The sequence below is a fragment of the Hirsutella rhossiliensis genome, assembly GCF_020360975.1.
Source record: "Hirsutella rhossiliensis strain HR02 chromosome Unknown scaffold00018, whole genome shotgun sequence".
NCBI lineage: Eukaryota > Fungi > Ascomycota > Sordariomycetes > Hypocreales > Ophiocordycipitaceae > Hirsutella > Hirsutella rhossiliensis.
Window position 1 is genome coordinate 81,410 of NW_025408684.1, and position 12,945 is coordinate 94,354.

Genomic DNA, 12,945 nt, shown 5'->3' on the forward strand with positions numbered 1-12,945 from the left:
GGCAGGATTCTTTGATCGGATTTGCCACCGCCACTAGCTCGAGGCAACCCCCTAACCTAATATGTACAATTCTCTCTTTTCTATGTTTTCTGCCCGTAGGCTCCCCGTGGGCCTACGGCCCAGCTGACTGCGTGGGCTTTCTCAGTCACCCGGCTCTGACCGAAGACTGACTAATATTACGGCTTTACCGCCGTGCCCGGAACCCGCTGACGGGGGAAGGGACCTGAGAATCCGAGCGGCCACAGAGCCCAAGAATTGCTAGATAGGGGGGTAGAAGTAAGGAAGGCGCGACGGGTTTCCGGCGAGCACCCTCATCTTGTACTATACCTAGCCTAGCACGTCTTTTGCCCTTATAGGGATGTCCCAGACGGTAATCAATACTACTACTACTACTACTACTACCTGGTGGCTGGTGAAGGGAACCGGAATCCAGAAAAGTGGGGCGTGGCACGAGTATATCGGGCGTGCGCCTTCTTGGACACCAGGTCCTGATCCAAGATGACGGGCTTGATCGTTCCCGTTGATCCTTTTTTGGCGGACAGACATCACATCTCGTTGGTTTGCAAGCGAGCAAGCTACTCTTTGCCTGTGACTTGTCCTAGAGCAAGGGGAAACTTTCTCATGGAAGGCGTGCTTGCTTTCCGCTGTGCCTGTGGTCCGAAACAAGGCTCTAACAAAAGCCCTGACTAGAACCGGGTTCGCGCGCGGGAGCGGCAACACGTTCGCAGGAACATGTTTCTTTCCCGTTTCGGGCAAGCACGTGATCTCTCTTCTTCTCGCTCACTTACACTCTCTTTCTTTTTTTCTATGCAGTGTCCCAACGGCGCTGCGAGGTTGGCCCAAGCCCCTGAGTTCCCCCTTTTAACCCGAAAACTCCAAAACACGCTCGTCCAGCGCAGCCTCACCACGACTCAAGCCTCATCATCTTGTCGAAAAAGGAAGTCATAACCGAAGCAACGGCACACCAGAACCGACACGACGTCCTGCTAGGCAAGAAGTAGGCGTTTCCTTACTATCCGCCCAGCTTGGCGTGTTTCGAAAAGGGGGCTCTACTCATGCACGTCGTGATGGCCAGTTCAGTCTGGGGCTCAGCTCTCTTCCATCCGCCACCGCCGTATCGATCACCGGCTGTCTAGCCGTGACTAAGTCGTCGTCGCAAAATGAAACAGCACAACTACTCAAGGCGGTCCACTCACTCACTCTCTCCTCACCCACTCTCTCCTCACCCACTCTCTCCTCATCCACTCACCCACCTCCTGTCAAGCTCAAACCCCTTTGTCACTTCCGTGACATGACTTTTATCTTTTCTTCTAGCTTCTCCCATGACCACGGGGAGGGGCCCTGTGGTCGTCGGCCGACGTCAAGGGTGCCCTGTGCTGTCAGCCCGTCTCCTCCTCGAGAGGAATTCGCCCCAGGCCCGCCTGACTCCCAAGTCTGGTAGGAGGAAGCTTCCCTGAGGAAACATGACTCTCTTTCACTCTCCGTGGCGGACTCGTGCAAGACGCATCGCGTGTAACAGGCCGTTCTCCACCACTTGAGACTGGTGAGGCAACGGTGAAGCGGCTCTGTCGTCCGACGTTCCAACGTTCCGTACCTTGTCATCTGGTATAAGTAAGAGCCCTCCCTCGGCCTCAAGTTGGATTCGAGACTTGGAGAGAACATTGCAATTTTATCTCGTGCTCTCTCCACTCCCGTACTACTTCGCGGCCTGGTGCCAGTCCTCTTTGCATTTTATACTTCTTTCTTTCCATCAAGGAAACGCCTGGGGCGTCGACTTCTCTTCCGGCTTGCACCTTGTACCTATCTCTCTCTCTCAAGACTTGACCACGACGGCAAGCTTGCTATAGTCCCACCCCAGGCACCATGGTCCGTCTATCTATCGCTTCCACGGTGGCTTGTGAGTAACCCTAAATCCCCTCCCCTCGGGAATGTTCATCCGAGAACTTCGGGCTAACTTGTCAATCACAGTGGCCTTGACCGCGTATGCCGCCGCGCCTGTCTTCACCGACCAAAAGGCTCTGGGCGCGCAGAAACAAGACCAGGTCGACAAGTCAGAGTGCAAGCTAGACAATGATTGCCAGTCCAAGTGCTGCGCCGTCCAATCCGACGGCAATAATAACATCTGCTCCACACGAGCGGATGCCGAGTCCAAAAAGGACGGGAAGATAGGATGCGAGGGCACTCTAGAGCAGAATGGCGGCGGCGGCGGGACAGGCGCCCAGGGCCAGGGCACCGGCCAGCAGAAGAACAAGAACGGCGGCAACGGCGACGGCGGCAACGGCAAAGCCGCCACAGGCAACGGCAACGGCGGCAACGGCAACGGCGCCACCGGCAAAGCCGCCACAGGCAACGGCAACGGCGCCACCGGCAAAGCCGCCACCGGCAACGGCAACGGCGCCACCGGCAAAGCCGCCACAGGCAACGGCAACGGCGGCAACGGCAACGGCGGCAACGGCAACGGCGGCAACGGCAACGGCGGCAACGGCAACGGCGGCAACGGCAACGGCGGCAACGGCAACGGCGGCAACGGCAACGGCGGCAACGGCAACGGCAACGGCGCCACCGGCAAAGCCGCCACCGGCAACGGCAACGGCGCCACCGGCAAAGCCGCCACCGGCAACGGCAACGGCAACGCCGCCACCGCCAAAGCCGCCACAGGCAACGGCAACGGCAACGCCGCCAAAGCCGCCACAGGCAACGGCAACGGCAACGGCGCCACCGCCAAAGCCGCCACAGGCAACGGCAACGGCGGCAACGGCAAAGCCGCCACCGGCAACGGCAACGGCGCCACCGCCAAAGCCGCCACAGGCAACGGCAACGGCAACGGCGCCACCGCCAAAGCCGCCACAGGCAACGGCAACGGCAACGGCAACGGCGGCAACGGCAACGGCGCCACCGGCAAAGCCGCCACAGGCAACGGCAACGGCGCCACCGGCAAAGCCGCCACAGGCAACGGCAACGGCAACGGCGCCACCGGCAAAGCCGCCACCGGCAACGGCAACGGCAACGGCGCCACCGGCAAAGCCGCCACAGGCAACGGCAACGGCGGCGGCAACGGCAACGGCGGCAACGGCAAAGCCGCCACCGGCAACGGCAACGGCAACGGCGCCACCGGCAAAGCCGCCACCGGCAACGGCAACGGCAACGGCGCCACCGGCAAAGCCGCCACAGGCAACGGCAACGGCGGCAACGGCAACGGCGGCAACGGCAAAGCCGCCACCGGCAACGGCAACGGCAACGGCGCCACCGGCAAAGCCGCCACCGGCAACGGCAACGGCGCCACCGGCAAAGCCGCCACCGGCAACGGCAACGGCAACGGCAACGGCGCCAACGGCAAAGCCGCCACCGCCAAAGCCGCCACAGGCAACGGCAACGGCAACGGCGCCAAAGCCGCCACCGGCAACGGCAACGGCGCCAAAGCCGCAGCCGCCACAGGCAACGGCAACGGCGGCAACGGCAAAGCCGCCACCGGCAAAGCCGCCACAGGCAACGGCAACGGCGCCACCGCCAAAGCCGCCACAGGCAACGGCAACGGCGCCAACGGCAACGGCGCCAACGGCAAAGCCGCCACAGGCAACGGCAACGGCAACGGCAACGGCGCCAACGGCAAAGCCGCCACCGGCAAAGCCGCCACAGGCAACGGCAACGGCAACGGCGCCAAAGCCGCCACCGGCAACGGCAACGGCGCCAAAGCCGCAGCCGCCACAGGCAACGGCAACGGCGGCAACGGCAAAGCCGCCACCGCCAAAGCCGCCACAGGCAACGGCAACGGCAACGGCGCCACCGGCAAAGCCGCCACAGGCAACGGCAACGGCAACGGCGCCAAAGCCGCCACAGGCAACGGCAACGGCGCCGGCGGCGTTCCCTGATATCGAAGTACCAGTGAACCGCTTTAGGCGTGAAAGCGTTGAGCCTGTTAGCTTCCTGACGTCTTTCACGCTTGTTATTGATCTCCGGGTGGCGATTGATGAATTTGGTGGACCGGTTGCGGCCCAATGTCTGCTTGTTGTACCTAGTCAGGGTTCAAAGCCACTCCACGAATATCCACATATGGACTCACATGTGGATCCACATCAAATCCACTTCACTCCACAAGACCCTGGCCACATGTGGAAACCGTGGAAATCGTGGAAATTGCGGATACCCTTCAAATAGAGCTGAGGTTACTAAGCAGCCTCCACCATTAAGTTAGTGGAGTGGAGTGGCTTTGAACCCTGGTTGTTAAGCAAGGGACTGGATACTCGGGAGCCAATAGAGGCGCGGACCCCCGCGCCTTTAAAGTCGGCGCGGACGTCCGCGCCTGTTATGTAAGCCCAGGCGGAAGATAGTCGGGCCGCCCCCTGACCTGTACTCTCCTTTTTAAGCAAAGCTGTAAATTTGTGCTACGAAGTGACGAAGTACACGCAGTGCGAAAATTCAGCGGAGCTTCTTTACTGAGCAAAAAGTGCGAAACTTTTATTAAGCAAAGCTGTAAATTTGTGCTACGAAGTGACGAAGTACACGCAGTGCGAAAATTCAGCGGAGCTTCTTTACTGAGCAAAAAGTGCGAAACTTTTAGACCCACTTTGCTAACAGTTGCATTTTGATTGGAGCCCACTTCGAATACGTCTAGGTGATTGGTCAGATTTACCCAGACTTTACCCGTGAACTTTGTTGTGATTGGTTAGAGCCTATGTATACTGTCTGCAGTAGAAATTATTCACACCGTAAAAGACGCCTCTGATTGGTCTAAAGGTTTACCCGCACCTTTGCCATAGAACGTAGGGGCGCCCGGAGGACCTAATTTCCTCTTGAAAACCTCGATTCCTATCCTTTGACATTGATCTTCTGATATGACATCTACATGCCGTCTCCTCATCCTCCTACGTGGGGTCCTCCTACGGGGGAGCCTCCTTCGGGGGAGCTTCTTCCCGATCGTCTTTGCATTCAATGCAACCAGTTCAAGCAAGACGATCAATTCATTCACCTGATTGACCCATCTAAGCGCACTAGAAAATGTCTCCCCTGTCGTCGGGTTCATAATCGTCCTGTGTGTGTCTCTTCTTGCCTCTCAATTCGTTCGTCTGTTGATCTTCACTTAGGCTCAACGCATCCCAACAATCCATAAGCGACACGCAAGCCTAGATATCCAGAGTCCAACGGCGCGTAGGCCTACCGCACCCCAGACATCGTCTTCGGCTTCGCCTGCTCTGCCTCCTCTGCAGCCTCGTCCTTCGTTTTCTCCTGGCGTGCCTCCGCTACGCTTACCTCCACTACAGCATCGCCCTCGGTTCTTTCGTCGGGGCATTCGGCCAGAAGATAGTCCAGGCCATGCAACGGCACACGCCCGCCAGGTTACTATCAGTCGACGTCATCGTATGGAGAGACGGCAAGGCCATGAGCCATCCGCAACGCCAGGCACCTCCCAGTTGCTTTCTATGCAGCCGGCCCCGTCGTCTCCTGCTCTCTCTATCCCGCGGTTAGCAACACATTCTCATATCTCTTATCCGATGTCAAGCAGCCCTTCCAACGTGTCGTCTCCAGCCTCTTCTGCTTTCACAGCAGGCGATTTGAATCTGCATCCGGTTCCTCGCATTGGCCTTTCTGCTCCTGCAAGCCTACAATCTATCCAATGCGACGAGGCCGATGAAGACGTTCCTCCTTTGGACATCGTTGGACCGTTTGCCGGCGATCTCAACGCACAGGCCATTTCTCAGAGTGATCAGGACCTCCTCAATCTGTGGAACGACAAGCTTGACTCTGAGTCTCTTGAGTACTGCAGTCGATGCAAGGAGTCCTGGTTCAACATGGTCCTTGTAAATGATGTCTGTTCTGCCTGCCGTCGTCGTGACGCCGATGGGAAAAGGCAGCCTCACGAACCTTTCCTCTTCTCCGAAGAAAATAACCTGGATCTCGGCAGCGTTCCCAACGAGCTCCCAGAGCTATCCCAAGTCGAGGAGATGCTCATTGCGCGGGTGCATGTCCACATCCAGGTTTTCCAGTACCGTGGCCAGCAGTATAAGTATCGTGGTCATGTCATTAACTTCTTACGGGATATTGGCCACGTCTATACGCAGCTTCCTCTTCTGCCGCGCGAATTGGACATCATCATAATACGCCCACGGGATTCAACGAACCAGCCACACGTCGTCCGGCAGTTTCGACGTCAATTCCGTGTTAGGCAAGGTCACATTCGCGTCTGGCTTGAACACCTTCAACTCAACCACCCTGGCTATCGAGATATCATCATTGACGCTGAGCGCCTAAGTCAGCTACCAAACGACGGTGATGTGGTTGATCAAATGCTTGCCGAGGAAGTCGATGTGCCTGAGGGCGTGCAAGCAGAGCAACATCCTATAGAGCACCCTGACCCTGAGGCCGTTGAGGATGCCGATGCAGCTGGCATTGATGACTACGATGCAGCAGCAATCCCAAACTTCATTGCAGCGCAGGCTGACCTTGAGCGTCTCCGGGCTCAGCTTGAGGATCACGAACCCGTACCGCCCGAGCAGATCCCTCTGCGCCAGGCCCACATCGAGATGCCTAATATCCGGTCTACACCTCTCAATGAGTTCAATCGTTCCCAGCCTCTGCTGTCTCTCGCCTTTCCTACCCTCTACCCTACTGGGCAGGCAGACTTCGTGGCGCCTCGTCAGAGGACAATTCGGTACGATGAGTATATCGCACACGCCGTGAGATACCATGATGGCCGTTTTGCTACGCATCCACGCTTTCGATATGTTGCTTTTAACACACTCATGCGCCAACAAGTTAACTCTCGCAGTTCCTTCTTTCTGAAGAGGCCTGGCCTGCAGCAGCAAGTTGACATGGATGAACTACGCAATGCCTTTGAGGAAGATACCCCAGAATCTCGCGCACTGTTGAGCTCTATTGTGCGCTTCTCAAGCAGCTTGAAAGGCACACGAGCTTACTGGGGCGGCCAGAGACATCAGCTTGAGGCCATCGTCCACGGCCTTACCTGTCCTGGTGTCTTCCTCACCTTCTCAGCTGCTGACCTTCACTGGGATAGCCTCCAGAGACACATGCCGTCATATGTTGAATGGCGTGAGGCTGATGGCCGTGGTAAGGGTGCTATTGCGTTCCGGAATCTCCTTGAAAACCCTCATATCGCAGCATATCACTTTCACAGCCGTTTTACTAGCTTCCTTAAGATAGTATCGATGCCAAAGTTCAACATTACCGACTATTGGTTTCGCTACGAATGGCAGGCCCGTGGCAGCACGCATGTGCACGGCCTTTATTGGGTTAGGGATACACCAAAGCCTGATATGTCTACTCTCGAAGGCAAAGCTGAGTTTGCCCGGTTCTGGGCCCCTTATGTCTCTGCCATTAACCCAGAGCCCCTTCGTGTGATGCAGCAAGGCGACGCAAATCCATTGGTACTAGTCCGACCGCCGCGTACTTTCCAGTTCCTCGCTGAGGTTGTTAATCGCGTACAACGCCATCGTTGTTCTGAGCTCTATTGCTTGCGACACCGCCGACTGCCTGACAACTCTCTGTCAAGGGAAAAGCTATGTCGATTCCACTTCCCTCGCGCCTCCCATGCCGAGGCCCACGTCACACATGGCCTTAACCCGACATTCCTTGTGTATGATGGCGCACGCAACGACCCTCTGCTTAACAACTTCAATCCCCTTTTGGCTATTGGCTGGCTTGCAAATCATGACATTTCCCCCTGCACCTCCTTTCATGCAGTTGTTAACTATCTCGGCAAGTACTGCTCTAAAGCTGAGAAGCAGACGGAGAGCTACCGCGACGTCGCCAGGGCCATCTTGCCTAGAGTCAATGCACGACAGGGTCTCGTCAGCTTCGTCGCCAAGTTCATGAACAAGCTTACGGCTGAGCGTGACTGGTCTGCTATGGAGATTAACCACCTGCTGCTCAGCCTACCACTCCAGCAAAGCACGAGGACTGTACGATCGGTTGACTGCCGCCCCCCTCAAGAGCAATGGCAGGCAGCTATTGTAGATGAAGCTGCTGATGGTATTCGGGCCTCAAGGAATATATATCAGAAATACCTCGCTCGCAACGATCAATGGGCGCAGTTGACCTACTTTGAGCTTCTCACCAAAGTTGACTTTACACGCCCGGCAGCCTGGCACCACTACAGCCGAGCCCCTGACCGTGTGTTGAGCTATTTCCCTCGGTACAAGGCCCTCCGCGGTAACGAGCAGTACGAGGACTTTTGTCGTGTCAAGTTAACCTCCACCATCCTCATCGCGACCCTCAGGAACTCAAAGAGGTAGATGGCGCCCTTTTCGACACCTTCTCTGGGGCATACGACCATTGCTCTGCTGTCCACGACGTTCATCCAGACGACTACTACGGGGACCTCCTCCTCCAGTCGAAGAGGAATTCCAGGAAGAACCGCGTAACGAGGAAGATGTTGCGGCTGAGGGTTGGGAAGAGCTTGCTGCAGTGCTTCCAAATCGTGGTCCAGATGAAGATGACATTGACTTACTGGGAATCGCGATTTTGACCTTGCTCACGATTGGCAGCCCTACATTGGCAAGTATCCGGATTTAGCCATTCTGGGGCATGACTATTGGAAGGAGCTTAAAGCTTCACACCCCCTAGGCAACAACCAAGATGATGTCCCTGATGGCCTCTTTGATCAGCTTAACGTCGAGCAGCGCACTGTGTTTGACCTATTTACTCGACATCTTGAGAAGGCTCTCGACCCTCAACAGCCAAACCCGGCACCGCTCCTTGTGCAGGTAGACGGAGAAGGCGGCACAGGTAAATCCTTTATGATCAGAGCGCTCTGTGCACGTCTTGGGCAGCTATCTCCAACCTGCTTCGCTCGGGCTGCCCCTACCGGTGTGGCTGCTAATGCAATTGGCGGCGTTACACTACACTCCTTCTACGACTCCCTCTTACCAAGTCTTCAACGGAGCTGCCGTTGCTAGGCCCTACAGACATTGCCAACCTACAGTCAAAGCTACGCAACCTCCGCTACCTCATTATCGACGAGAAGTCAATGATTGGCTTGCGTACTTTTGGCTACATTGATAGCCGCCTCCGACAAATATTTCCCGAATATCAAGACACCTTTTTCGGCGGCCGTAGCGTTTTGTCGCTCGGCGACTTCTACCAGCTTCCACCTGTTATGGAGAAGCCGCTCTTTACTACGTCTATGCTCACGGCTTTACCTGATATCAATGGCCGCAATGCCTACCTGGCATTCGACAAGACAGTTGTGTTACGACAAGTGTTGCGTCAGCAGGGCGAAGAGCAGGCTCCTTTCGCACTGCTCTTCAGAGCCTACGTATAAATGCTCCTACTGTCCTAGACTGGGAGCTGCTCTGCACCCGCGTCCAGGCCAATCTGACCTTAGCCGAGGTTACGTGCTTTGACGGGGCAGTACGCATCTACACAACGAATGCCCAGGTCCGCGAGTTCAATAGGGATCATATGGAACGCCTAGCTGTGCCTTGCATACAGGTTCGGGCAACAAATGTCGGTCCAAAAGCCGCCGAAGCTGACTCTATGACTGCTGGCAACTTACATAACCAGTTACCCATTTGCATTGGGGCAAGAGTTATGTTGACTGAGAACGTCTGGACTGATGTTAGCCTTGTTAATGGTGCACTGGGGACCATATATGACTTTGCCTATGAGGATCACGTACAGGATCCTCAAGCTCATCATCCCTTTGTCATTATGGTCCGCTTCGATCGCTATACCGGCCCCCCTTATTTCGACGACCCTGAGCTAGCCAACGTCCAGCCTATCTTTCGCTCCTGGCGGGACTTCATCAAGGGTAGTATGCCCTGCTCTCGCACTCAGTTTCCCTTGACAATTGCATATAGCATCACTGTGCACAAGGCACAGGGTGCTACGCTTGAATGGGTTGTTGCCGATATATCCCATCGCGATTTCCAGTCTGGCCTCACCTACGTCGCCGTCTCGCGCGCCAAGACGTTGAATGGCATCATGTTTGATGCGTCCTTTGATCTCAATGATATCCGGCGTCGCACGGATGGCTCTATGGCTGCTCGGGCTGCTGACGCTGCCCGGCGTGCTGGCCAGGTTGTGACTGCCCAGGAAGCATTGAATTGACTGGTCATACATTCGCCTGCTTGCAGCAACTCTCAATGTGACAATTTGGCTCTCTTATGGGTCAGCAACAACGGGGATGGGGTTTTCTCTAACTGAGAGTCTGAGCCATTTGATCATATGCACAGGAGCGAACAGGAGCCTTTTGGATGACGATTAATAAGGGGAATTGCTGGCTTGCTTGCAATCCTCTCCAAGCACAGCCTTCGTAGCACATAAATTTACAGCTTTGCTTACTCCTGTGACGGCGTATTCGGCGGCAACCCAGGTATCTTCTATTGCATGTGGCAAACTGTCGCACAGAGAGCCAGCCTCATATAGCATACCATCTGCGCTCAGAGTAGTTGTCCGCGGAAGCGATGCTATAATCCGCATATTAAGGTCGAGCGCCTGCATGCGTGGTGCTTGGACCCCATTGAGGCCAAAGCTCAAACGCAGGCTGCATTAAACCTCGCAGGCGGCCTCGGTTACAAGGGTTCTGCACCACAAAGCAGGAGTTTCCTTTCCTTTGTGTATAAAGAGCTGCTCACTGTCGTGCACTACAGCTAGCTCTTCAAGATAATTCCAATATGGGGCTTACTGAATTCCCTGACGATTGCCTTCCTCCTGAGGGCCAATTCGACTCGCGAGAGTCTCTTCTTGCCTCAATTAATGCGTGGGCGGCTCCAAGAGGCTATGCCTTCACCACAGGCAAGTCCACGAGAGACCCGCGGTCCGGAAGACGCACAGTCATATTTGCCTGCGATCGTGGAGGTAGACTTGGGGCTCATACAAGCAAGGACCAGAAGCCAGCTGATCGGCAACGGTCTACAAGCTCCCGTATCACTGGATGCCAGTTTTCCATCAATGCGAAAGAGAGCCTTGATAAGTCGTACTGGTATGTCAGGCATCGCCCAGGCGAGGAGAAGTCGGTCCACAACCATGAGCCCAGTCTGCATATTACAGCACATCCAGCTCATCGTGCCCTCTCCTCAACTGACCAGTCAGCTATTGGGAACCTCTCAAGCGCTGGCATAGCACCAAAGGATATCCGGACATATATGCGCCAGAGCTCTCAGACTGCCCAAGGAGCGACACAGCAAGACATATATAACTGTATCGCACAGCGCAGACGAGAGCTCCTTGCTGGCCAGAGCACAATGCATGCCCTTGCCAATGAGCTTGACAACGAGGGGTTCCAGAGCCGCATACAGCTTGATCATGATGGCCGAGTCACAGCAGTCTTATTCGCACACCCAGCGTCTCTAGGATACCTCAACGCATACCCAGAATTACTACTGCTAGACTGCACATACAAGACGAACAAATAAAATACCTGGGTTGCCGCCGAATACGCCGTCACAGGAGTAAGCAAAGCTGTAAATTCTGTGCTACGAAGATGCAACAATTAGGGCTGATATTTGAAGATTTTGAAGTCGAATCGGCCTCGGGACCCTTGAATTGAATGAAGCCGAATCGGGTAAGGTCTTCAAATTCGATGAATCAAAAATCAGGAGTCTTCATTCAATTCATTCATCAAAATCTTGAATGAATGGCGATATGGTCGAAATATACGGTGAAAAAAAAAGGATAACCCCGCTTCGCAGCTGCCACTGGTAAAATACCTGGGTTGCCGCCGAATACGCCGTCACAGGAGTAAGCAAAGCTGTAAATATCTGTGCTACGAAGATGCAACAATGCATTGATGTAATGCGCGCTGTGAGGTTCTGTTGCGGCAAAGGTGGGGGTAAACTTCCCTATGGCAAAGCAACGGGTAAACCTTTTGGGCCAATCAGAAGCGTTTCGTACGGTACGAATAATTCTACGGCGTACAGTATACATTTGGCTCTGACCAATCATAACGTAGTCACGGGTGATCCACGGTTAAATCTGACCAATGATGGTTCTGTAAATTAATAGTAAGGCCAATTAAAACGCTGTGCTAGGAAAAAGTGGTCCCCCAGAAAACCTGCTTAAAGAAGCTCCGCTGAATTGCGCACTGCGTGTACTTCGTCACTTTGTAGCACAATTTACAGCTTCGCTTAAAAATCCCAGTGGATTGGGAGTGGGGTAGTTAGTGTCACGACCCTGGGCGCCAGCGTAGAGCCGCCAGCGCAGCACCTCACCAGTGTCACGTGCCCAAGCAGCATCACGTGCCCACGCGCGACCTCGTGTCTATATAAGGGCCCGCTCGGTCGTGTAGTCTAGTCTTCCTTTCTTGCTCCTTAGCTTTGAGTCTTCGTTCATAGTGCCAATACATCTTTATAGCCGTCAAGGCTCGTATGTGCCTGGCCGTAACAGTTAGGGTGTCCATATATGTTGGTATAAAGACCCTAACACCCACCGTTTCAGCAATCTTGCCACCCTATACGGAGTATCAAAAACACCATAAAGGTCATGAACAGTGCCTTTTTTATAATGCACACCATTTAAATGTAGTGCCACTCGAATGTTCTGGATTTTCTCGTTCGGGTGGTATAACTCTCGATATCTGTGCTTATCATTTGCTCAATAAATGCCACATCATCCTGAAGGCAATCAATAGATCAGTCATTTTCTAGTTGCAAAACTACATTTCAAGCACATACTAAGCTCGGCAGTCCATATTTTTGAAATATAATACAGGACTTATACCCTTAAACAGCCTCCGGCAAGCTGATTCAAAAAACGCGTTCAGGTCCCTCAACATCTCAATATTGCGCGAACAATTGGAGGTGACACGAATCGCGTCATCTCGCGATTTAGAGGCTGTTAGGGACTTATCTACTCCTCGAGCCCAATATGACTGCTACCTGCTTGTCCACACAAATTAGCCCGATCAAAAAGTACCGAAACACCTGCATGATAAGGATATATTGTGCCAACTAGCCGCGTTTCGACGCGTTATTCGTGCTCAGTCGACCACTT

The 12,945-nt window shown here is 54.6% G+C and overlaps 2 protein-coding genes across 2 annotated transcripts; both read left to right on the forward strand.

Moving 5' to 3' along the window:
- Window positions 1-1,863: 1,863 nt before the first annotated feature.
- On the forward strand, window positions 1,864-3,869 carry HRG_10905 (uncharacterized protein; the record flags this gene model as incomplete). The annotated part of the gene is made up of 2 exons (XM_044869375.1): window positions 1,864-1,897; window positions 1,969-3,869. 2 exons carry the CDS (start codon window positions 1,864-1,866, stop codon window positions 3,867-3,869), a joined length of 1,935 nt encoding a protein of 644 aa, XP_044715326.1.
- Window positions 3,870-5,489: 1,620 nt separating this feature from the next.
- HRG_10906 (ATP-dependent DNA helicase PIF1) lies at window positions 5,490-10,062 on the forward strand (the record flags this gene model as incomplete). The annotated part of the gene is made up of 10 exons (XM_044869376.1): window positions 5,490-6,264; window positions 6,340-6,646; window positions 6,764-7,154; window positions 7,716-7,913; window positions 8,499-8,739; window positions 8,910-9,065; window positions 9,293-9,390; window positions 9,445-9,459; window positions 9,517-9,666; window positions 9,730-10,062. The coding sequence occupies 10 exons, from the start codon at window positions 5,490-5,492 to the stop codon at window positions 10,060-10,062; spliced, it is 2,664 nt and encodes an 887-aa protein (XP_044715327.1).
- Between the last annotated feature and the right edge of the window lie 2,883 nt (window positions 10,063-12,945).